The sequence below is a fragment of the Podarcis cretensis genome (genome assembly GCF_951804945.1).
Source record: "Podarcis cretensis genome assembly, chromosome: 16".
Taxonomy (NCBI): Eukaryota; Metazoa; Chordata; class Lepidosauria; order Squamata; family Lacertidae; genus Podarcis; species Podarcis cretensis.
The window spans coordinates 11,899,454-11,925,354 of NC_137186.1; the positions used below are offsets into that span (position 1 = coordinate 11,899,454).

The 25,901-nt window shown below is 48.1% G+C and overlaps 1 protein-coding gene across 2 annotated transcripts; it reads left to right on the forward strand.

Annotated features, from left to right (window-relative positions):
• Positions 1-7,587: 7,587 nt before the first annotated feature.
• ADAMTS4 (ADAM metallopeptidase with thrombospondin type 1 motif 4) lies at positions 7,588-24,424 on the forward strand. Of its 2 annotated transcripts, XM_079957998.1 has the most exons (11): positions 7,588-7,950; positions 8,322-8,973; positions 9,441-10,162; positions 15,882-16,205; positions 17,413-17,545; positions 17,942-18,109; positions 18,535-18,821; positions 19,371-19,557; positions 19,964-20,139; positions 20,380-20,555; positions 21,666-24,424. In XM_079957998.1, exons 3-11 carry the CDS (start codon positions 9,542-9,544, stop codon positions 22,078-22,080), a joined length of 2,487 nt encoding a protein of 828 aa, XP_079814124.1. In that variant the 5' UTR covers positions 7,588-7,950; positions 8,322-8,973; positions 9,441-9,541; the 3' UTR covers positions 22,081-24,424. The 2 variants fall into 2 exon arrangements, with proteins under 2 accessions (XP_079814124.1, XP_079814123.1); XM_079957997.1 differs by having other exon boundaries at positions 8,322-10,162.
• Positions 24,425-25,901: the final 1,477 nt, after the last annotated feature.

Sequence of the window (25,901 nt, forward strand, 5' to 3'; positions counted from 1 at the left end):
CAAGTAAGTGGTGACATGAGAGAAGTTTATAAAAGTATGCGCGGAGAAAGCGGATAAAGGTCTCCTCCTTCTCCTCTCATAGCGCTGGGACTCATGGATGTGTATGGAACTCGCTCCCACAAGTGATGGAGATGAGGGTATTAATGGCGGCTAACCACAGTAGTAATGTATGGAAATGAGAGCTGGACCATAAAGAAGGCTGATCGCCGAAGAATGGATGCTTTTGAATTATGGTGCTGGAGGAGACTCTTGAGAGTCCCATGGACTGCAAGAAGATCAAACCTCTCCATTCTTAAGGAAATCAGCCCTAGAAGGACAGATCCTGAAGCTGAGGCTCCAATACTTTGGCCACCTCATGAGAAGAGAAGACTCCCTGGCAAAGACCCTGATGTTGGGAAAGATGGAGGGCACAAGGAGAAGGGGACAACAGAGGACGAGATGGTTGGACAGTGTCCTCAAAGCTACCAGCATGATTTTGACCAAACTGCGGGAGGCAGGAGGAAGGCAGGAGTGCCTGGTGTGCTCCTGTCCATGGGGTCACGAAGAGTCGGACTAAACAAGCCACAATGGCTGTGCTCTTCCTCCATGGTGGAAAGCAGTGATGCTTCTGAATACCAGTTGCTGGAAACCACAGGAGGGGAGAGTGCTCTCAGGCACGCATCCTTCTTGTGGGCTTCCCATTGGGGCATCTGGGGAGCCACTGTGAGAACAGGATGCTGGACTAGATGCGCCATTGGCCTGATTCAGTAGGCTTTTCTTATGGTCTTACAACTCTTGGTGTAGGACACAGAAAAAACAGGGTGGATGATGGAATGGAATAGCCTTGAAGGAGGCACATCTGGTTGGCTGGAAACCTGAGCCAGGATCACTTCACGCTGCAACATTTTGCTGCAGCATCCACTAATTATTTTGTTGTTTTTTCTCAATGCCTCTTAGTGTGAGCAACTCTCTTTCTCTTCTGCTGGACTCATCTGAGTCATGTTTTCCTGTATGCCTTTCTAAGGAGTGAAAAAGGTAACAGCAGCAGTGTGTGTTTGGTGCTGGGGGTGGAAATGGACGGAAGCGAGACTTTGTTCTGCAAGCGGATGGAGAGCACTTCCTTCCACAGCTGCCTGAGCAATCAGCCCCCGCCCCCTCCCCTTGCCCCATCCTTCCCCTTCCTACTACTGAGTCAAACACCCAGCACAAAAGAAGGTGGAAAATGGCTCTTCCAGTTCCTGTTCCGGTTTCCTTGAACAGGCTCCTGTTCCAAATATAGGCCAATAAAGAGGTATGGTGGATGACGAGTTCAGCCCGTTGGGTCAGTCGGCCAGAAACCTCAACTGAAGACAGAGTGGCAACAGTTCAGAGCTGTGTGGTGCCGTTTGCCGAGAAAAAGAACCCCTCTCTCACACATGATGAACTCATACATTCCAGTGCACTAGTTAGCATATTATTTGGTAAAACAAAATGAGCCCAGCTGCAGGATAGCTAAGCCACTGTGATGCCACAGAATGCTCACAAACATTCCAGCTTCTAAACGGGAGGGGAAAGGTCGGCTGCAGAGTGCTGTTGCTTTGCAGACAGAAGTTCTCAGGTTAAATCCTGGACACCTCCAGTCAAAAGGGTCAGGTAGTGGGCAATATGAAAGACCCTTCTCCGCCTGAGACCCTGGAGAGCTACTGCCAGTCAGAGTTCACAATATTGGGCAGGATGGACAAGTAGCCTGACCTGGGGTACTATAAAGCAACTTGTTGTGAAAGGCAGCTTGGCTAGAAAACAAAACCCCAACCCTGCCCTGCACTTTTCTGATGTTGCTGTGCCCTTAGATTTGTTGTCTGGCCCAGAATTTGGGTTTCAGGTTATCTTGGTTTCCTCAAAGGACATAACAAGCACACATATGTTTGTAGTCCCTACACCTGCTGGAAAATCTCCAAACACGGCAAGTGCCTAACGCAAGCTATGTCCCGTAAACCAGCAATTTACGTGAGGATTATGTTCCAGGGATCACACCTAAGGCCAAAGTCGTGTATTGTCAAACCATATGGGGTTTGATGGTGAGTGGCCTTGCCAAAGTCTTTTTTTTCCTGGACACCTGCCTGCTTTTTTATTATTTATTTATTTTGCCAAGCACATAAATCTGAATGCGCACAACTTAAATGTCCATAAATTGTGGGCTTGCAGTAATGCAAAACTTAGCCAATGCATTATATTCAATGTACAGTGGTACCTTGGGTTAAGTACTTAATTTGTTCCGGAGGTCCATTCTTAACCTGAAACTGTTCTTAACCTGAAGCACTACTTTAGCTAATGGGGCCTCCCGCTGCTGCCGCCACACGATTTCTGTTCTCATCCTGAAGCAAAGTTCTTAACCCAAGGTACTATTTCTGGTTTAGCGGAGTCTGTAACCTGAAGCGTCTGTAACCTGAAGCGTATGTGACCCAAGGTACCACTGTATGTAGTTCTTCCTTGCTGAAGCACTATCATTACTACCTACCCTCCACCCGCAGGGTCCCAAGGCAGGTTACAATAATTTAAAATTCAGAAATTAAAAACAGTTATTACAAATGATAGTCAGAGGAATACAAAGCCCAGCCACTTGTCCACCCCTCAGGCCAGCTCGGAGCAGCACAGCAAATGGCTTCCCATATACCTTTTGAAAAGCTGTAATGAATGGAAGCAATTTAAAATACCTGACCTAGTTTCCTCACCTTGATATTTGGCCCCCGTGTGAAGAAGGGCTGGGACCGTGATATCAGGAGATGGAACATTTGATTCAGGAAGAGGCAGGCGGGAGGGATATTCAGAGAAAGAAACCGCAGCCTTCCCAAACTTGCTTTGTACATTTTAAGTTCTACCGTTTCCATGATGCCAAGGTGGTAGAGATGGCAGGCCGCCAAGAAAATGAACCAGAGGATGAGGGTAGATTTTGTCGCCGCTTTGAAAGAACTAAGAATGGGCGAAAATTCGTGTTTGTTTTGCCAGGTGATGGGTTTGCCAGGGTAGCTAAAAATTGCCCCCAGGGTTTTTGTTGCTCCTGACCTACAATAGTTGTGGACATTTCCAGGTTGGAGCTGCAGACTTTTTCATCTCCTGCAGCTCAGTGCTGCAGAGCTTGGAGGCGGGCGGAGGAGAGGGGGAGTAAGAAGGGACTGGGAGAGAAAAGGAAAAGATGAGAGTATATTTTTGGCCGCAAAAGGCTTCTGCACACAGGGCGGTGTGTGTGTGTGTGTGTGTGTGTTGGAGGGGGTGGAACAGATGTGAAAAGGGGGAGTAGGGAGAGATGGAACAAACCACACTAACATAAATTCAGGACCTACAGAGAGGGTGAATAAACGTGGTGAAAGAATGAAAATAATGCTAGGAGGTTGGAAAGAAAGACAAGAGGCGGGCAGTTAAAGGAGGGGGATGAATGTACAATGCAGCTATAGGAGGCGGGGTAAATAATTGGTGTTTTTTAACTGAGTTTATTCATAAAGGGGTCGCTTAGGTTTCAGCAGAGGGCCTGGTGAGCCAGAGGGATCTCCCCCTGCTACTTTGACGGAGCTGGAGGGGAGTCGATCCAAGGAAACCTGAATCCAAGAGAGAGAGAGAGAGAGAGAGAGGCTGAGAGATGGGGTTAGAGGAGGACAAAGAAAAATAAGAGAGGGGAGGGAGGAAAAGCAAGCGAGTGAGAGAATCAGATATAATTTGTTCATTGTGGTCATAACATTGTATAGACTGTGACAAGATACCAAATAGGTCTCTTGGTTTGTTTGTTTTTATATAAAAATACAACAAAGAATCCATTCTACTTATTTTTGAAACCGTGGGTCCTTGCAGATGACCTGTTTAGTGAACATTCAGTGCTGACTGACTTGCAGAAAGCTTACGTGGAGGTTAGACCAATGTTCTTCAACCCTGAATCCCCCTATTTTTATTGGACTACAATTCCCATCATCCGTAGCCACTTTAGCCAATGGGTCAGGGGTGATGGGAGTCATAGACAAATGACTTCTGGGGGCCCAAGTTTGCAGAATACCAGCATTAGACTGTCTGATCTATACTGAGCTGCGTTAGTTCTGATTTGTTTGCAGGGCTGGTTATATGACAATGAGCATTTGTCTTGCATGCATTCTGATCCGCTTGCAGGGTGTATATAGGTTGTCCATTTAGTCATCCCCTATTACTTTCCAGTACGCAGGGACGCAGGTGGCGCTGTGGGTTAAAGCCTCAGCGCCTAGGGCTTGCCGATCGAAAGGTCGGCGGTTCGAATCCCTGCGGCGGGGTGCGCTCCCGCTGCTCGGTCCCAGCGCCTGCCAACCTAGCAGTTCGAAAGCACCTCCAGGTGCAAGTAGATAAATAGGGACCGCTTACCAGTGGGAAGGTAAACGGCGTTTCCGTGTGCGGCTCTGGCTCTGGCTCTGGCCAGAGCAGCGATGTCACACTGGCCACGTGACCCGGAAGTGTCTCCGGACAGCGCTGGCCCCTGGCCTCTTAAGTGAGATGGGCGCACAACCCCAGAGTCTGTCAAGACTGGCCCGTACGGGCAGGGGTACCTTTACCTTTTTATTACTTTCCAAGCCGCAAGAAGTCAGTTGTTCTTTTTTTGAAAAGATCACACCCACACCATGCATTTCAAGCACCACCCATTAACGCCACTTTAACAGCCAAGACTTTTCCCCCATTGTAGTTTGTTAGGAGTGCTGCTGAGAGTTGTTGGGAGAAACCCCTCACAGAGCTACAATTCCTAGCACCCTAAACAAACTACAGTTTCCAGGATTAGTTGGGAGAAGCCATGGCTGATAACATGGTTAGAAGTGCTCTGCAGGGATCGACAAATCTGTCAGTTTTGCTTTCTTTCCATTTCTCATCTTTCTAGTTTGAAGTTCAGATCTTCAAGTTTCTGAATTAGTTTGCTTTTTTTTTTAAAGTCACATATCCAGCAGCATTTTAATGCCAATTTCTTTTGATATGCACTATAATTCTCAGAGTGGTTTAACAATTCATCTGTCTTCTAAAGGAACTCTGGAAACTGTAGCTCTGAGAGGGGAAGAAAGTCTCCTAACTCTTAGCACCCTTCACAAACTTCAGCTCCCAGAATTCTTTGAGGGAAGCCATGACCGTTTAAAGTGGTATCATAGTGCTTTCAATGTATGGTGCAAATGTGGTTGGTGTCTATATATAATTTTTAAAAACCACATTAAAATTCATAATCAATAGAAGAAAGAGCTCCTTCTTCTATGGAAGGAAGGAAGGAAGGAGAGATAGAGAGAAAGAGAGAGAGATCACCGCCACAGGCTAAGGAAAGTATAATTGTAGTGCTCGGCTGCCAAGCCACGAGAAAGATTTCTCTCTCTGGAACTAAGCCCGATTTCCCCCTTCTTTCAAAAGCGCTGAGTTTTCCAAGGCCTTAACCCCTGCTACGTCTTGCTCTGCTTGGCCTCTCTCCTGGCTTTCCCAAAGGAGGCCCAAGGGACTGTGGGAAAGCTGGACAACATGTTCTCAGAAGAACTCTCTTGGTCTGGGAAAGGTAGGGAGGATGCCGTAAAATGGCAGCCCTTGTCTGACTCCCTCAAGAGTGAGAGACTTATCTTGTACAAAGACATCTTCACCACCATCATCACAAATAGCAAAATCATCTGGGAAGTCATGAACAAATGCAAAGCTGACTGTCCCGGAGGCCAACTCAGAGGCCTGTCATTTTGCTATGGGGATTACTCAGATGGGCACAGGGGGTCTTGGCCAGGCCTGGCTCTACCGTTGGGCAGAGGGAAGTGCTGCCTCAAATTATTTGGGATATCATGAATGGCGGCAAAGTGTTACTTATTCAGTGTAGATAGCTCAGCTGGTAGAGATAGAGTATGAGACTCTTAATCTCAGGGCTATGGGTTCAAGCCCCAGGTTGGGCAAAAGATGCCAGCATTTCAGGGGGTTGGACCAGCTATACAATTTTATGATTATTACTGATGTATGGTGGCCTGTGGCCATTGGGACTAGTAGGGTGGAAATCAACAATAGGTGGAGCCAGAACTAGGGAATCACAGGCTCAGCTAGAGAGCCAATCACAAGCAAAGGCACCCTTTGATTGGTGATGATGATGGTAATAATAATAATAATAATAATAATAATAATAATCTGCCAGCCACCCTGGGCATCTTCCAACAAATATGAAAGCATAATAAAACATCAAACTAAATGAAGATGGCTGGCTGAGGGCAGACTGAGGTTGGTAGGGCAAGGCCCTATTTGCCCCAATAGACCAGCTGCCCCTGTTTTTACTCCCAGTGGAATAAAACCTGTGGAATGGAAACTGATTTCCTATCAAAGGGCAAGGAGCGACTTCTCAAGTCTTGATGTGAAGTACACTTCCTATAATGATTTGTGGAAGGCTGTGGTAAGAGTTAATCCAGATTAATGGCTGTTTACATTGATCTTGTTCATGCGCTACTGGTGTCCTTGCCTGCCAATGTATTTGTAAAATATTTCCCCCTCCTTTTGATTTTTATTCATCAGTATTCCCAAATGTAGAACAGATAGACAGGAAGAAGGGAGAATACTTACTGCACAAACAAATGTGGATGCAAACCTAATTGCTTTCTACTCCACCAAGATCACAAACAGCAATGTTTATTCCCTGTTTCGGTTCTTTCTAATGCCAAGAAAATAACTGTGTTTATAATTTTATATACATTGCTTTTTATATAATTATTATATATACATTATACTTTGTTATTATAAGTGTGTATGCACATATTTAAATAGACACGCATGTAATATGTATTGTCTATTTTATATGTACACATATAGGTAAAGGTAAAGGTACCCCTGCCCGTACGGGCCAGTCTTGACAGACTCTAGGGTTGTGCGCTCATCTCACTCTATAGGCCGGGAGCCAGCGCTGTCCGCAGACACTTCCGGGTCACGTGGCCAGCGTGACAAGCTGCATCTGGCAAGCCAGCGCAGCACACAGAACGCCGTTTACCTTCCTGCTGGTAAGTGGTCCCTATTTATCTACTTGCACCCGGGGGTGCTTTCAAACTGCTAGGTTGGCAGGCGCTGGGACCGAATGATGGGAGCGCACCCCGCTGCGGGGATTCGAACCGCCGACCATGCGATCGGCAAGTCCTAGGCGCTGAGGTTTTACCCACAGCACCACCCGCGTCCCATATGTACACATAAGTATATGTACACATAAAAGGTAAAGGTAAAGGTACCCCTGCCCATACGGGCCAGTCTTGACAGACTCTGGGGTTGTGCGCCCATCTCACTTAAGAGGCCAGGGGCCAGCGCTGTCCGAAGACACTTCCGGGTCACGTGGCCAGCGTGACATCGCTGCTCTGGAGAGCCAGAGCCGCACACGGAAACGCCGTTTACCTTCCCGCTGGTAAGCGGTCCCTATTTATCTACTTGCACCCGGAGGTGCTTTCGAACTGCTAGGTTGGCAGGCGCTGGGACCGAGCAGCGGGAGCGCACCCCGCCGCAGGGATTCGAACCGCCGACCTTTTGATCGGCAAGTCCTAGGCGCTGAGGCTTTAACCCACAGCGCCACCTGCGTCCCTATATGTACACATAAGTATATATAAATATACACGTAATGCATCTCTGTCTTCCATTGTCCTAAACTTGGCCTCTTTCATGTGCATGTATGTAGCTGATACTTAGTAGATTATTATTGCTATAGACATCCAATATTATTCAATGTAATATAAAAACAGCTTTTGATTGGGAATGTTAAAATATTACTTTACTCAATGGATGAACCAGTTTTTCCTCAATATATTTTGCTGTTGCTGTTGTCCTTATAAAAAACACCAGTTTTGACATCAAAACTCTTCCCAGATTTTATCTATCCATTTCTTAACTTTTGGTATGGCCTGTAACCTCCACCTGCTTCCTTGTATATTTATTTTGCCAGCGAAAGACTCCGCCATTTGCTTGAGAACTGACTTGGAAATGAGTCCCATACAGCTCAATGGAACTTACTTCCAGGTAAGTGTTTCTAGGATTAGGACTGGTGTTGAGGAATGTGTGGCCCTCCAGATGTTGTTGAACTCCAGTTCCCATCAGCCCCAGCCAGTCATGTCCAATAGTTGGGGATGGGGGCCCTGAAGAAAGTACCTTAAAAAGGATCTGAAGTTTCTATGATACCATTTCCCACACTTTAAAAAGCATTCAGGGGTTCAAACCATGTGGACTAGTAGCAGTCAGAACAGAGAAGGCTCCCACCCTCCACTTAAAAGTAGTTGTGGGTTTTGGGTGATTTCAACTCTGAAACAGCCAGCATGCTTTCACTCACTGTAGCAACATCTGTAATAATAATAATAATAATAATAATAATAATAATAATACCCTGTAGACAGCCAGAGATAGCAAAAGGGATTCTACAAAAGAAAAGGTACGGACGCTGTGTTTAAAGATGAAGAAAAAAGCTGTGTCAGAAATTGGCAATCTGTTGAGTCACAACTGCAATTCCCACCCTTAAATTGGCTTCTAGCCAATGGATGAACCATCATTTCCCTCTGCAACCCACTCCCCCCCTTACTTGGAAGGAAGAAAAAAGAAAAAAAACCCACATACAAACTGTTGTAATTTATGATCTCATCAAACGACTGCCTGCTTGCGTCTTTTGTACTTCAGCAAAATTGGAGGGGGAGCCAAGGAAGGCTATAAAAAAAAATTACCTTGCTTCAGCCAATCAGCAGAAGCCAAAAACAGCTGTTAAAAGGAGCTGGATGCTTGAACGAGCAACTATAGCGCAATTTAATAAAGGAGGAGAGATTAATACACACATATAAATATATATATCACATAGACACATTTTCTCTCTCTTGCGCTCTTTCATACTCAAAAAGTTCCCAAGGATTCTTAGACAGACGCGAAGAAAAGAGAAAACGCCAACTGGAATTGACATCGATTTCTTGTGGTTTCTTTTCCTTTTCCCCCCTCTTCCACCGGCTTTTCATTCAAGCTCCTTTATTCAGAAGGAAGGAAGCCCCCTTTTTGAAGAGAGAGGTATATTTATATATTTGTATTTCTTTAAAAATTTGGAACAAAAGGAAAGGAAAACCTCAGCTCCATCCTGTTGCACAGGCTTCCAGATCGCTGCCGGGTTTTTTGTTTTAAAGAAGAGTGTGTGTGCTGAAAAGAAGACAGCTCAAAAAGACTTGGCATTGAGGTGGGGAGAGAGAGAGAGAGAGAGAAAGAGAAACCCCACAATTCTGGAAAAGGGACTTCTTGATGGTCCATTTTTAAGAAATTTAAATAGGCAGTGAGGGACTTCATGCTGGGGTGTGTGAGGTGGAGACTGGAGGTGGATTTCAAAACCCAAAGGAGAGTGGATGATGCTCCTTGCTTAGGTGCTGTGAGCCACAGATAGGACAGAAGGAGCGACCTCAATTGCCTCCATTGACTGCTCACATCCTTTGTGTGCATCAGCCGAGTTGTTGATTTGTGTTTGTTTTTATTTTTGCTAATCTTAGGGGCTCCTCTTTTTCCTCAAAAGAATCTTCTCCCTCGAAGATCACCAAGCTTTGCCCTTTCTCCCCGCAAGGTTGCTTTTAGCGAAAAAAAAAAGTTCCAAATGTTTCTTCTTTGGTTTATCACCTGCTGCCACCTGGTCCTCGCTGTGGACGAACGGGCCCGTTTCGGCCAGTATCAAGAAGAAATCATTTTCCCCGAGAGACTCAATGCCACATTCCATCCTGCGGGTTGGGATGAGGGCGACATGCTAGACAACGGCCTGGGTAGCAGCGGCAGCTCGGATGTGCGGCTCTCCTACCGCCTTCGCGTGTTCGGTGAAGAACTGGTCCTAAATTTAGAGAAAGACCCCAGCTTCGTCGCAGAGGGCTTAACGGTCCAGTATTTGGGCAGGTCGGGACAAGCAGTGGACGGCTTGGCTGAGCAAGGGACCTACTTCACCGGCACAGTGAACTCTGACCCGGAATCGATTGCGGCGGTCAACTACGATGGGGCATCGCTGCTGGGGGTGCTTCAGTACCGTGGCACCGAGTACCACGTGCAGCCCCTGGAAGGGGGAGCCCCAAACACGGCAGGAGGAGCCGGCGCCCACGTGGTGAGGAAGAAGATGCCAGAGAAAGCGGACGGGCCAATGTGTGGCGTCGGGTCCCAGGCGCCAGAGAGCATGACAGCCCCTGCAGGCAAACCATTGCCCAAGGGCGAAGCATCTCCCAGGAGAGCAAAGGTAAGAGCGGGAGCATGCTGGGATGGGGGGATGCGGCTGCCAAAAAGACTTACCAGGAATACTTTGCACATGCCATTTAGTTCCACGTTGCGCTCAGGGCCAGCTTTTGAGTCCTTGTTTTAGCATTTCTGTCTTGCTCTTAAAGGAAGCTGTATGATACAGGCTCAGACCACTTGTCCATCTAGTACAGTGTTGTCCACAATGGTTGGTGGTAGCTCTCTGGTGTTTCAGGCATGGGATATGAACAGCCTGACCTGGAGGACATCGCGATTGAACCTGGGTCCTTCTACATCCATTTTGGTAAGGCCCTTCTCCCCACCCAAAAGGTTCTTTGGAAGTTCCCAGTGGGAATGTTCTCAACTGCCCACTATGTCCCCATTTTCCTGGGAGCCCGTAGCAGTATCAGGTATCTAACAGAGGTTTGGTGCTCACTTCCGTGTTAATTGCTTCCGGGTGGGAAATCCATTTGTTAACCCAGGAAATTGTGGGGCTTTTGCACTTTCCGCAGTTTTTGTACTTTCCGCAGTTTTCATGGATCATGCCACCGCCATTCACATGAATTTGGGGTGGTATTCCGGCATACAGTTTATTTCTGTCATTTCCATTGGCGAATCATGGGGGAACAGAGGCACGCATGCGCCTAAAGGCTGGCGATGTGTCCAGTGATAGGTCAGGTCACACCACGCCCACTTGTGTGAATGAAATTTAGTACGGCATGATGAGATGCCAATATGAAAGCCACTGTTCCATAATGCAACAGGCAATGTGGTGGAAAAGGAACTTTGGGAACCAGAACAGAAGCGCCTGCATTATAGGCAGGCAAACTACCGCAATAAACTCCATGTCTGAATGCCCCTTTAGTTGGACCCAAGAGAGGTGTTTACTGCTGTTGCTGCTTCTCCTGACAAGCTTGGAGAAAGCAAGCGAACAGATGGCAACGGTGAGGAGGAGGAGCAGAGCCAGGAGGCTCTGGGGTATCAAAAGTAGGGCCCCTTTTGGGATGTGGGGCCACAGTAAATGCCCAGTGGGGTTGATCCCTGACACTGGCCATGTACAGGGACTCTTGAGGCAATGGCGCCTGGTCTTGCCATACAAGTTATGAATTGTTCCTGTTTCCTTATTGTGGTTCAACCTTCCCTGACCTCATGCCTTCCAAATGTCACTGGACACTAAACTCCCATCAGCCTCAGCCAGCATGGCTATTGCTCGGGCATGATGGGAGCTGTAGTCCAAAAGCATCTACAGGGGGTTAGGGAAGGCTGTCATTGTCAACAACACTGGCCTGGTGAATCCATCAAAGATATTGATTCCTGGCAGGATCACAGACACAGCAAAGTGTCATTAGTAAGAACCATAGATACTAGGCAAAACTGCATACAGAGATATGAACATTAGGGGAGATTTACACTAAAGTGTTGATGAATTTTCGCGAGGACTTCCCTCCCCAGCCACCACCAGAAAAAATATGCAAACTGATGTGAAAATGCAGAAAGCCAAATGTATGTAAAGTTGGAAAAATGAGACATTGAGAGATGTTGAAACTGACAGATTGGCCCATCCCTATCCATACAGCACCTAGCACGCTGTTTCTGCCCAGCCCCATTGTTAACAAAGAAGTCTTCTTTTTCATGTTTTCATTTTGTTTGGGTCACATTTTCTAAAGGCATGTTAATTATGATATCTCTGTCACTCCCACTCAGTGGCAGGCGGGTGGTGGGGGATCTGGTTGCAGTGTCTGCATCCTTCAGATTCTTCCTTGGGGCCAAGTCTGAGAGATAATAATGGAACAGAGTGAAGCAGGGAACGCCCAGCCCCCAGACAGCGATTCTACACTTGCACCCACCACCCACCACAACCCTCCCCTCCTCTGACTGCTCTTTGCCCTGGCTGTGAGGTGTCATCAGTTGGGGTTGGGAAAGAGACAAGAAAAGTCTTGGCAAAGCTGTAGAAAGCCATCGGGGAGGCTGGGGAGAGAAAGCAGCTCCATGCAGATGCAAGCCATGGCCTCCCTGGTCTGGGTGCCATCTTGGAACAGCTGCCAAGATGTATTGAGAAAGCAGGCCAGTGGTTAGAGGAAGGGAGGCTGAACGCAAAGGAGGACAGTGAAGGCTCCTGTCATAAGAACGTAGGAAGTTGCCTCATGCCAAGTCAGAGGACTGATCCATTTAGCTTAGCAGCTACCAGTGGCTCTCCAAGGTTTCTCCCAGCCCTAGCTGGACATGGTGGCTCTCCCTGGGATTGGCTATGGCGCCACCTACTATTGGCCTCCTTGCCTTCTGCCCTGCTATTCCCAATGGTCACCAAGAACCCGTGCTGGCAGCTATGCAAATAATTTATCGTGTGCATTTTTGTGTGCAAATCTACATCATCATCTTCTTTCTTTTTTGGGGTGGGGGTGGTTTTCCTCTTTCTTTCGAGATGCACAGTTGGCCCCTTAAGTCCGATTGAGGCTCTACCTTTGCACACCAGCTTAAGCTTATTCAGTGCCACCAGCCAACCTGAACACATCTCTACTGTCGGGATGGAAATCTGCCTAGCAACTGTTGGGTGTTCAGGATGCTTGTAAGAAAGTTCGCTTTCAAAGAGAAAGGGAGAGGCTCCTGGCAGTGGCTGGTGCCCATTGGGACCAGCAGGGCAGAAGAGAAGGAGGCTAACAGCAGGTGGCGCCGCAGCCAGCGGCAGGCAGAGCCAAGTGACTCTAGTTTTGAACCCACCTTCTTCCCTGTTGAGTTCTGCAAAGCTAACAATGAGACTAAAAAGGAGGAAGCCGACCCCACTGGCCCTCTCCTGCTTTGGTCCCGCCTCTAGTCCTGGAGGTAATATATAGCCGTGGCTGGTGACCCATTGGGATTGTCAGGGTGGAAGGTTGTGGATTTCAGTGAGAGCCATCCCACCTCCCATCGCCCCGTGATTTGAACAGTGGATGATACACACCAGCCCTTGAAGCAAGAGGAGAGCTCCTCTAGGCATGTGCAGAATTGCTCTTCCTCCGTACCGCTGAGTAAGCAAGCACAAGTTTAAAGTTTAGGAGAGAGCGAGAGAGAGCTTTCAGATCTCGAAAAGAATGTGGCAGAGGGCATAAGAAAAGCTCTGCTGGATCAGGCCAGAGGCCCATCTATTTGCCATCCTGTTCTCACAGTGGCCAACTAGATGCCTCTCTGGGAAGCCCACAAGCAAGTCCTGAGTTTTCAACAACCCCCTCCATGAAGCAGAGGTAGTGTTTTATTATCTATTTCAATCATTTTCAGACCACTTAATTACAATAGTCTCTAAGCATTTGTTCCAGAACCTCGGCACAATAAAAACGAGTTAAAGCTATAAAATCAGAATTCCTTTGAAATGCCTGCTAGAATAAAAGTCTGGCCTCAGCTGGAAGGGAGTTCCATAAAACTGGGTCCTCAATACTGAACACACAGCTCCTAATGGATAAGAGCCATTTATATTATAAGTAATATATTTCTTAAAAGCACTAGGCTCCACTGTGCCTCAATCTTCCCAGAGGAAGCAATAACCCTGGGTAAGTGCCTGGAACCCCTGGAATCTCACACCACTCTTGGAGATTGGGGTGGTGTATAACACTGTGCCTCTGAGAGAAGGGGGGGCTCTGAAAGTGACTACCCCAAATACCTCTATGACTGGGCAGGGATATAAGGAGTGAGGTATCCTTGGCTCAAGTTGTCGCCAATTAAGCCTTGGCAATGAATACCAGAACCTTGAACCTGACCCTGACAGAGCAAGAGCAACTAGCACAAGCTTTTGAGCACCAGTGAAAGTCTGTCCCCATCAAATCTGACATCAACCCCGTTCGTATTTTGTCACCCCAACCCTTCACCTCTGGGTCTTCCTGACACATGTAATGCAGCAAAGCCGTGGCAAGCTCTGACCTCACACGGTGGCGGAGATGTCTCAGCACTGCACAGGCCCCAAGAGACCTCGCCTCCTACTTAGCGGAAGGCAGGCACTGGTGCCTGGTCTCCTGCTGCACCGAAGGAGTCGAGGCTTGAGGCTCTGAGCCAACAGCAGAGACGGCCCTCAAAGTCTCCCTCCTTCCCTCCCTCAGGAATTTTGTCCAGCAGCCAGTCAAGAAAGCTACCCCACAAGCTCTCGGCTACTCATCTTCTTCCACGCTGCCTGGCTGGAGACATCAAGGCATTCAGGCACATATGTTGTTTATTTGCTCAAATGGGGCCTGACAGATTAATCAACAGAAGCCCGGGGTTGATTAATCCATCCGTCAAAACTGTTGGGCCTTGTCGCCTAAGCTCCCTGACCATCTCCAGCTAAAGAACTGTTTCCCCACCAAAACTGCTTAATTTCAAATTCCCCAAGCCCTAAATCCTTTTTGGTGTCAGATATTTTACTTGCCACACATCCTTTGCATGCAATCGTTTCAATAAAATCTATTTGATTTTAAAAGGTTGTTTTTTTTTAAAGTGTTCCCTGCCCTGCCTATTATTAACAGGAATCTAGGAAGCAGCCTAGTATAGCCCAGTATTGTCCACACCGACTGGCAGCAGCTCTCAAGAATCTCAGGCAGAGAAGAGTCTTTCCCATCACTTTCTGTGGCAGGGTTGGGGAATCTAATACCAGGGGGCAAATGTGGCCCCTGGGTTTCTCCACAGGCCGCAGCCCATCTCACAAACCATATCCTCAAGTGCTTTTGGCTGGCTGAATGTGTCCTTGAAATGTGATAATACTTGGCTGGAAGGAAGATGGAGAAATCTCTTTCTGTGTGTAGAAGCCCTTGGGGAAGTGCAATAGCTTAGAGGCAGAACAACTGCTTTGCTTGCAGAAGGTCACTGGTTCAATCCCAGCATCTCCAGATACAGGACCCTGGAGAGCAACTGCCAATCAGTGTAGACAATACCGAGATAGATGGACAAATGGTCTGGCTCAGTACAAGACAGCTCCCTATGTTCCTGCATTTTGCATGGCTGGAATGGAACCTACCATGCAAAGATAAGAGTCAGATCCATTGCTTCACCCACTTCTACATCTGCCTGCACCCAGCCCTGGTATGTGGCCCCTGGAAGATCACTCTGAGGAAATGCAGCCCCCAAGCTGAAAATTAGGTTTTCTGTAGTGTACTTCTAACATGAAACAGTGTGGAAGTTCCTGCATTCAAAGCAGGTGCTCTGCCACTGAACTACAATCCTTCTTCAAATATAACTGGCTAGCAGACTTGTACCTGACGCTGCTCATGAATTCTAAGAAACAGAAAAACCAGCGCAGTCTTGAAATGAGTGTTTAAAATCAGCGTAGTTTTGAAAGGTTCGTTCTGCCATCTTGATTCAAAATGGTGTCCAACTGTATCCAAAGGCAGACAAAAACCTGCTCCTCAACCTCAGGAACTGCCACAAAAAAATCGGTTAAAATATGTGTAGTTTTGAACGGAACGGTCTGCCATCTTGATTCAAAATGGCATCCAAATGTTTTCAAAGATAAGACAAATACCTGCTCCTCAATTTCAGGAACTGCCATGCAAAAACTTGGGGTATCGTAAGAGGTGTCCAAATGCATAGACAACAAACAGCTTCTCAAAATATATAGCAGATAACATTAATTAAATTGATGGATCTGTCATTTCATGTATCCCCGCCCAGTGTTCTGTCCCTGCCTAGGCACTTAGGGCAATGCTTGCTCCCCCATGGTGTGTGAGAATGAGGTTCACTTGCCCTCCTTCCAACTCACCTCTCTTCATCCCTTCTGTTCCCTGCAGCGGTTTGCTTCCATCCCACGCTATGTGGAGACTCTGGTGGTGGCTGATGAAGAGATGGCACATTTCCACGGCGCAGGCCTCAAGCGTTACCTCCTCACCATCATGGCAGCGGCCGCCAAGTTCTTCCGACACCCCAGCCTGAAGAATCCAGTCAACTTGGTCGTGACCAGGCTGGTTGTGATTGGACAATCCGAGGACGGGTTGCGGGTGTCTTCCAACGCTGCCGAGACGCTGCGGAATTTCTGCACGTGGCAGAAAGGCCTCAACAAGGAGAGTGACGAGGATCCTGAGCATTTCGACACGGCCATTCTCTTCACTAGAGAGGTAAGTGAACTGCTGCCATGTATCCCCCTATATGCTGCGCAGAGAACTCGCACAACTAAAATTCTGCACCAAGGAAAGTGGCCAAATTCTGCATAAATTCTGCAAATTGGTCACACTGGCATTTAGCGATAGGCTTCTTACTTTCCTAATCTGCGAAATGTTCCAGGGATTGCAGCAAAATACAGGTTTGGTTTCCTCTGGGTGAAAGAGAGCCCCCAGAGGCTTAAGGGGTATTTGCAATAAGTAGCTAGTTGAGAGCCAGAGGGTAGATAAGACTAGGACTAGGAAGTTCTGGGTTCCAATTCCCTATTCAGCCATGAAGCTCACAAAAAAACCCCAAGGACAGATGATAGATATAGATAGATCAATAGATAGGTAGATGATAGATAGATAGATAGATAGATAGATAGATAGATAGATAGATAGATAGACAGATATAGATAGATGCCAACAAAAATAAAATTAGAAGAAGGGGGGGACATTTTAAGAAGCTACTACATCCAGGTGGCGCTGTGGTCTAAAGCACAGAGCCTAGGGCTTGCCGATCAGAAGGTCGGCGGTTCGAATCCCTGCAACAGGATGAGCTCCCGTTGCTCAGTCCCTGCTCCTGCCAACCTAGCAGTTCAAAAGCATGTCAAAGTGCAAGTAGATAAATAGGTACCACTTCGGCAGGAAGGTAAATGGCATTTCCATGTGCTGCTCTGGTTCGCCAGAAGCAGCTTAGTCATGCTGGCCACATGACCTGGAAGCTGTCTGTGGACAAATGGCAGCTCCCTTGGCCAGTAAAGTGAGATGAGTGCCGCAACCCCAGAGTTGTCCTCGACTGGACTTAACAGTCAGGGGTGCCTTTACTTTACCTATGAACTATTGTTCACTGGAGGTTGGTTATGATTCCTGTGTTGCAGGGAATCATAGCTAACTAGAACCAGCCCTCCAGCCCTACAGCTCTGTGATTCTATCAGTTCTAGCTTGGTCTGAATGCAAGTGTCTGACCATCTCTCCCCCTACAGACTTGCAGAGAGAGCTGATTTGGCAGCCAGTGGGTGCCTTCTCCTCCAGAAAGATACTGTAGACATTGCCTGCTGAGTCCTGCAGAGGGTGCCATCTCACATGTGGCCAGTGCCACCTTGGAGGCTCCTTCAGTGGCTGTTTCTGCCACACTGTGCATTGGTGGCCTTGATAATATGCATTTGTCTTTCCCTGGCAGGATCTCTGCGGGCGCTCTAGCTGTGGCACTCTCGGCATGGCGGACGTGGGCACTGTGTGTGACCCAGAACGCAGCTGCTCCATCGTGGAGGACGACGGGCTCCAGTCGGCTTTCACCGCAGCGCATGAGCTTGGTAAGTGGGGACTGGCACCTTGCACTCAACCAGCCATTTTGGGGGGCATTCCTATGGATCCACCCCTGTCGAAAAGCCAGGTAGTCTATTCCCAAGAAAGACAGGTTTGGAGTGCAAGCCTAGGCTTGTCTAGTCAGCAATATGAGTTTCATGAAGGATAATGTATCAATGACTATCAACCATCAGGGCTATGCTCTGCCTCGACTCTCAGATGCAGATTCTGTTCTTGAATGGCCAAGTAATTAATGCAAAATATCCTGCAGCTTCACAAGTTTATGGGGAGCTGGAGCTGATCTTTCTTTCTTTCTTTCTTTCTTTCTTTCTTTCTTTCTTTCTTTCTTTCTTTCTTTCTTTTTCTTTCTCTCTCTCTCTCTGTTTCCTTTTCCCCTTGTATAGGCCATGTCTTCAACATGCTCCATGACGATGACAAGCACTGCAGAGAACTGAACCGCCACTCAAACTCACGCCACATGATGGCCTCCATCATGTCCCCCGTGGACCCTGAAGAGATGTGGTCCCCGTGCAGTGCCCGCTTCATCACTGACTTCCTAGACAACGACCACGGTAAGACTTCACATTCTGATCTGCACATTCCTTGACTGTTCAGTTGGATCTTTTCAGCCCCGGTGGTCGAGCTTCCTTCCTCACCATCCTGGCCTCATGTGACAACTTAAGCACCTAGGGAGAAGGGGGAGCAATTCAATTCAGTTTGCATTGAAAGGAGAACCAAAACAATGCAAAGACGGAAAGCAGCCATTTTTCGAAATTCACGCATCTCTAAACGTTGTAATGCTGTTGTCCGGCCAAGTGATGTGCAAAGAAATATAAAATGCATATGCAGTACTGGTGAATAGGGCATACCAAAGTGCATTTTTATTAGGGAACATTGTTTTGCAGAACTGTATACTCAAAATTGACAGACCTGCTTATTCCTAGGCCTAGAATTAACCAATCTTCTGGTTCCCCCTTCCTCATCCCTTTCCTTGCAGGTCGCTGCCTCTTAGACAAACCACGCGAACCCCTGCACCTCCCAGCTGCCTTCCCTGGCAGTGATTACGACGTGGACCAGCAGTGCCAGCTGAGCTTTGGGCCTGACTCGCGCCACTGCCCCAGCATGCGTCCCCCTTGTTCCTCACTGTGGTGCACGGGGCAGATCAACGGGCAATACATGTGCCAGACAAAATACTTCCCATGGGCCGATGGGACACCTTGCGGCGAAGGCAAGAGTTGCATGAGTGGCCAGTGCATCAGCAAAGTCGACTTGAAGGCGTACAATGTGAGTAGACCCGCCAGCGGTATCTCTGCATTCCCAGGGTAGACATAAAGGACACAGCGCTCACTTTTTGAGCTGGGGAGGATGCATTGTACGGTATTGAATGCACTTCTTCTGTTAGCACAGGGAATTGTGCTTGCGTAATGGTGCTTTCCCTCTTCTCCTCCCCTGAATGGACACCATGCCCTCCCAAATCTGCTCCTGAGGGGAGCATCAGGACAGATTTAAGGGGTGCACAGGGGAAGGAGGGGAGAAGATCTTCTGCACAACACCAATTCTTACGCTAGTGGATCGAATTGCTTGGCACTACAGTGGATACAAGCCTTGGAAACCCAAGAACACAAGAGGCACACACAAAGCACGTAAACTGATGTGGAAATGTAGGAACTGAACTTAAGTTTAGAAAAAGGAGAAACAGATACTGACAGATTCACTTGTCCCTATCATAGTGCTTGTGAAGTGCTTTGTACATTTGAAAACACCGTATGACCTATCAGTTGTGTCACACAAAGCACTTTTTCACTCTCTCTTCCCTTTTCTCCTTTTTTGCAGATTCCCACCCACGGCGGCTGGGGACGTTGGGGCCCGTGGGGCGACTGCTCCCGCAGCTGTGGAGGGGGAGTACAGTACTCCACCCGTGAGTGCAACAAGCCTGTCCCACGCAATGGTGGCAAGTACTGCGAGGGGAAGCGCACCCAGTACCGCTCCTGCAACGTCCAGAATTGCCCCGATGGGAATGGTAAGATCATTTCCGCCGCTTTCAAACAACGTTTCTCAGGTGGACCTGATTGCCACAGCCTGCCCTGGTGCTTCCTCACTTGTGTTTCTTACTGTCTGAAACCATAGCTAGCCAACTGCCAGCGAGTGCAGGCAATAGTGAGCAAGAGGGACCAATTGTCTGACTCCACATAAGGCAGCTTCCTATGTTCCTGTGTGCTAACTGGGTTCATTATTCCAAGTGGCACACAGGGGTCTTGCTTAATTGTTTAATATGGAAGAGAAAACGTGAGACGGAAGCAATCGTCAACAGGTTTAATATGAATGTTGATGCCCATTTCACACCCAAAATGCACCTGGGGCCATTTTATCCTTATCACCCAGCCCTAGTCGCAGGTCTTCACCCCTGTGTGTTAATTCCCCTCCAGCTCTGACCTACCGGGAACAGCAATGTGCTGTCTACAATCACCGCACGGACATGTTTAAGGACTACCCTGCCCCCATGGACTGGGTGCCCCGCTACAGCGGTGTGGCTGAGCGTGACCAGTGCAAGTTGACCTGCCAATCCCATGCCCTGGGCTACTACTATGTCCTGGAACCGAAGGTAAGTGTTACCATGGCAACGTGGGCCTCCCGTCCCTCAGGACACCCTGAGGTTATTTTACACTTAAGAGAACAAGGCTTTCGGAAACAAAATGCAAAGCATTGGACAGCTATCTGAGAGTGTGTAGGCGGGAGATGGGGAATATGGAAGGTGTCGTGGGGAAGGAAGTAGAGGACCGAAGAGTAAAGTGATTTTCCCATAAGCCCTTGGGGCAGCAAACTGACTCTTGTTTGGTTCTAGGTGGCTGATGGAACACCCTGCTCCCCCGACTCCACCTCAGTCTGCGTCCAGGGGCGTTGCGTCCATGCTGGCTGCGATCGTGTCATCGGCTCGAAGAAGAAGTTTGACAAATGCATGGTGTGCGGAGGGGACAACTCTGGATGCACCAAGATCTATGGCTCTTTCACCAACCCTCAGTGAGTGACATTTCTTTTGCAGGCGCTGCTTTGTGTGGCGCTAAGACATTAGGAATGCACAATGTGTTTCCCTCCTTCCCAACCCCAAGCATTTCTTTACAGATAGTTGAGACCTTGCTGATGCCATTACTTCAACAGTTAAATATAGGCCTACGCCAAAAGTATCCATAGAAACCCTAATTCAAGAACCCAGATATAAATGATGAATAGTTCTTGCATTTATGAATTTCAGGATGTATCCAAGAGTACGCCTACTTGGAGCAGATCCATTGAAATGAATGGAGTTGACGCCGGGCTCTGAGTATAACTTAGATGGATACAAACAGTGCTTTTTTTCGGGGGGGGGGGATGCAGGGATATGCATAGCCCTAAACATTTTGTGAATCTTTGTACTATTATCCATTTACTGTATTTATTTTCCCTGATTTGAACTATAAAATGGTTATTTTCTTGAGTCAAAATGAGAGTATCTGTAAACATTTTTTTAAAGAAAAAAAGCACTGGATACAAATACATATATATTCATACTTACATGATTTGCTCCAATTATAAAACCATCCCGTTCCCATTCCTAACAAAAAGGTGTAAGAACTTCCATGCATTTTGAAGGGAAAGCTATAAAGTGGCTTCCCCTGCATGCACGTAAGTACATAAATTAATTCCAACAGAACTGGGTGATTTTTAAGAGCCCTCGATTCCTAGAAGACCATGGACTGCTGTCTGCAATGAATCATGTCCATGGGTACACAGTTCCTGTATGACTGGGATTAAGCAGTATACAAAGTGTTGAAACAAATAAATAATGTGGAAAGGGCGGGACCTCTCACTCCAATCCCATCCAGCCCTAAGACCTGGCCTTTCTCGGACCAAGAAAACTTGTTCTTCTGCGCGAAATCAGAACAGCAATCCGCAGGAAAACCGGATTGCCCTTTGTTCTGATTCAGCGCTAAAATGCAAGTTTTCCTGGGGAGGAAAGTGGCAAGGAAAACAGACGTGTGAATGAGCTCTGAGTCTTGTGGAGACCTGGCTACCCTGCCCCTCAGAGGCAGGCCTTTTTCCACTCTCCATCCCAGCTGATCCCTGATCTTTCTCGTCCTTCCGCCCAATCAGGTACGGTTACAATGACGTGGTCACCATCCCGGCGGGAGCCACCAACATCCTGATCCGCCAGAGCAGCGGCCCATCGTCCTCCAGCGACGGGATCTACCTGGCTCTCCGCCGGCAGGACGGCACTTACGCCCTCAACGGCAACTACATCCTGGCACCTTCCGAGCAGGACGTCCACCTGCCAGGCGGAGTGAACATGCGCTACAGTGGGGCCACCAAGGCCATGGAGACGATCGTGGGGCGTGGGCCCCTGAAAGAACCGCTCACCTTGCAAGCCTTGGTGGTGACCGACCAGAAGACCCCACGCCTCAAGTACACCTTCTTCGTCCCCAAGGCTCCAAAGAGGTTGTCGAGCCAGTGGCTGAAGCAGAAGGCTCACATCTTGGAGGTCCTAAGGAACCGGCGAGGCCGCAAATAGACATGCGCACCTCTCGCGGAGAGGTGGTTCCTGGCCAGGCCTCCTGCCTTGCTCTGGCCCCTGCAACCCACAATGGAGGCAGGCGTCTGCGTGGGAAGGGGGCTCAAAAGGCACGTCTTCTTAATGTCGCTTTCCCGAAGATGACCAAACTGCACCAGACCTTCCCCGCTGACCCCACAAACAAGAGACCCTAAGCAGCATAAGCTGGTGCTAGGTTTGCTTAATGGCTCAGGGACCTTCCAGGACCTTCTGCAGCGTGTTGCGGACTCTCTTTCTTGGCTCTGCCTGGACATTTGAAGACTCAGGACACAAACCAAGTGGTGGGGGAAAGGGGAAAGCACCCAGAGGTTTAAGGCCTTGTATGCCTGAAAATATTTGACCTCAAGTGTGGGGTTGTCAAGCCAAGCCGTTTCCTCCTCCCTGCGAGAGATCTGCTAAGTTATAGGGCGATGGTCAGACAGGCTTCAAAATGGAATCCAGGGTGGGGAAATGAAAAAAAAGCCCCTTGCTGTTTTTTGTGGTTTTTTCGGGCGGGGGGGGGGGGATGAGCGACAGGGAGAAGCAACGGAGCTGACTGAAGAGAACAGGCATCAATTCTGCAAAAGCAACATCTGGCTTAGCCCAGGCCGTCAACGGGCCTATTCTCCATTGTGCTTGTTCCCTCAGTTTTTTTATTCCTGTCCGCTCATGTACTGTATTTATTATCCTTTTTATTTATTCACTACTCTGGATGCATAAAGAGTATTAATTGTGGGGAGGGTTTATATATATATATATATATTTGTTGTTGCTGCTGGGGTTTTGGGTTGTTTTTTTTAAGCAGAACAAAGGAGGCAGCAATGTTCCTCAGCCTCACCAAAACTTGGCAAGTTTACACCACACGTTTTTTCTGGGGAGCCAGAAAATGTGCTCGAATCAGCAGCGTCTACCTCAGCCTCTTAGCGCCTCCTCCTTCCCCCACTCTCTGCTCTCAAATGGGCTTTGGCTGTCTCTGGCTTTGGACAGACTCTTCTGCCAGGACAGGCGAGCCTCTCTTATTTTTTTGGCAGCACGTGCCTTTCTCCTTTTTCTTGCGGCAATGACAAGGCACCAGAGAAATTACAGGCCTTGGTTTGGGGGAAAAGCCGTCCCAAAGTGGTCAGGCTCTGGGGCTTTTTCCTCAGAGTAGGGCGACCTCAGTGAGACCTCCCTTCTTCTATCGTGCTGAGGAGGGGCAAAGGGACCAGGCCTTTGTGCCTCTCACTGTTGTGGCCTGCAGAAGAGGCCACTCGAAGGATTTCCTCCCCTCAGCCCAGAAAATAATGTTGTGTCTGGGCTGGTTCCCAATTATCACAGGTTGCGAGGGGAGCTGACGGCCCTAACATTATGGGCTAGGAGGCACTGCCGAGTGAGTGGCAAGAGAATAAGCAGCAGCTTAGCATGAGGAGGCCATTAAAAGGGAATTATTTTTCCCAACCTGAAAAAAAAGTGAGGGAAAGCAGGTGATTTCATGGAGGTGGCAGGGAGAGAGAAGGTTGCATCCAATGCCTGTCTAATGAAATCAATGGTTCGGACTAGCTTAGGTCCACCAATTTCAGTGGGGCTACTCTGAGTAAAAGTCAGTTGGCTATCATCCCTAGACGCTGACGTTCAATTCTTCTAAAATGAGAGCAGAGGTTAGTGGTTGCAGCAGTGAAGTAGGGCGAAGGTGGGAAACAATGGGACTCCACCAGCTCTGAGAGCGAAAGGAGGCCAAGCCAGGGTCTTCTCATTGTCTCTCCCCTCCCTGAGGAGTAGAAGCACATGGGCCAAGAGGCAGCAAAAGGGAACGAGAAACTCATTCTGCACATTACTGTGCCAGAAGCACCAGCCCTTACAACAGGGGTAGGGAACAATGGGCCCTCCAGATGCTGTTGAACTGCAATTCCCATCATCTCTGGCCATTGGCCATGCTTGCTGGGGCTGATGGGAGTTGTAGTTGAGCAACATGAGCTATGCCCATACCGAGGCTGATACACACTAAGTTTCCCCCTGGAGGGGGTGAATTATATTTAAAACCTCTGTAGAACCAGAGGGAATCCCCCCCCCAAACAACTCCCCAGTTTTGTCAGTGATAGCCCTTTCCCTCAACCACAGGGACTCTGATAGTTAATAATTTAATTAAATTATAAATCAAGGAGGATAGCAGCAAAAGCCTTAACTGGCCCCGGGGCAAGTCCCCAGGGGTCATGAGGTTGGGTTTTATATTCGTTTTGTATAGAACAGTGTGTTTGATCTTAATAACTATTGTTGGGGATCTGGGGTTTTTTTTTTTTCGTTTTGAAATAATAAAAACTCCGCCAGGTTATTTAATGCTATTTATAAACCCGGTGTCTTGGTGTGACTCTTTTGGTGGGTACCGTTATACTGCCACCCCTGGTATTTAGCAGTGGCTTGGGAGAAAGAATTAAGAGGAGGGGTGAGGAACCTCAGGCCCAGCGGCCAAATGCAACTTTCCAGATTTTTCTAGCTCGGCCCTGGGACTGAGTTATCTGTCCTAGGCAGTGCTTCAGTTTCACTTGGTGGCACATAGCTCAGCGGTAGGGTGTCCACTTCCCGAAGCAGAAGGTCCCAGGCATCCCCAGATAGTGGAAAAATATTCCTGCTCCAAATCCTGGGAGCCCTACAGCCTGTCAGCTACACTGAGCTACATGGCACAATGGCTTGACTCTGTCTAAGGCAAAGTCTTGTCTCTGACCCCATGAGCTCAGCTGGCCAAAATGCAGCCTGTTGGCCAGATGCGACCCTGAAGCAATATCATCTGCATCTTTAAGGCGGTTTCATCAAGAAGCAGTGAAAAGCCGGACCTCAGCTTCCCTCGCTAGGGAAAGAAAAGCTTTGAAGCTGTAAATGAGAGAGGGAACATTCTATACTTTTGGGGTGGGGGAACCAGACACCCTTGGCCACTGGCCAAGCTGACTGCGGCCTGCTAGGAGAGGAGAGTGCAACAATATCGCCTTGTTAGATCTTGCTTTGGGCTTGGTATGCAGTGCCTCAGGAATTCCGGAGGACGCACACTTCAAAATTATATGAACGTTATGACACCCATACTATCTGTAACGGGATGAGGTCGTGTGGCAGACTGTTGTCTATGGAGAACAGGCTGTGCCACAACCATCCAAATTTCGAGAAGGCAACTCTTTTGTCTGTTAATGACTTTGCTGAGTTTACTCGGTTATGGAGGCCACTTTCCAGGCAGATGAGTTGGACCAGCCTTTAAATTTCCCAAAAGGCACCAATGGAGAAGTGAAGTCAAACTGTTGGAAGGTTGCAGCACCTGCTGTGACTGCAAAGACCGATACGGGAGAGACATGTTTTGTTGCAGGTGGGACAGATGAAGGTGTATGGTATCCCTCCCGACAAGGTTATAACTGCTGCTTCCCACATTGTTTTTGCTGCATTTGTAGCACCAAAGTGACCTCTCTGGGGCACAAACTTGAGAAGTGTGTTATGGAGGTCCTGAGCTACCCAGATGACAAGCCATCCCCCCTCTCATCCTTGCCAATGTGATTCAAAGGAAAGCAAAGCAATATGTTTGGCACCAACTTGGCTGCAGGAGTTGCCGGAAGGAGGCATACCAGGCACCCCCCAACCGTCTTAGGGACTCCACTATGGATTTGTGTAGGCTTGACTCCTTAGCTTTTTCTTCTCCTGAAGTTGTCTTGCAAGGCACCAATACAAAGCAGGGGATATTATCAGAAATCAGAAATAGTGACTAGATACAGGTATGTGGGGCTACTTGACATAGTAGGGACAGGGCTGGCATCAGCAGTGGTGCCCAGCCAAGTACTCAAGAATAGCAG

Coding starts and splice junctions, on each gene's coding strand:
- ADAMTS4 (XM_079957997.1), top strand. CDS start 9,542: ATGTTTCTTCTTTGGTTTATCACCTGCTGCCACCTGGTCCTCGCTGTG. Junction 19,558..19,963: donor GAATTGCCCCGATGGGAATG/GTAAGATCATTT, acceptor ATTCCCCTCCAG/CTCTGACCTACCGGGAACAG. Junction 20,140..20,379: donor ACTATGTCCTGGAACCGAAG/GTAAGTGTTACC, acceptor GTTTGGTTCTAG/GTGGCTGATGGAACACCCTG.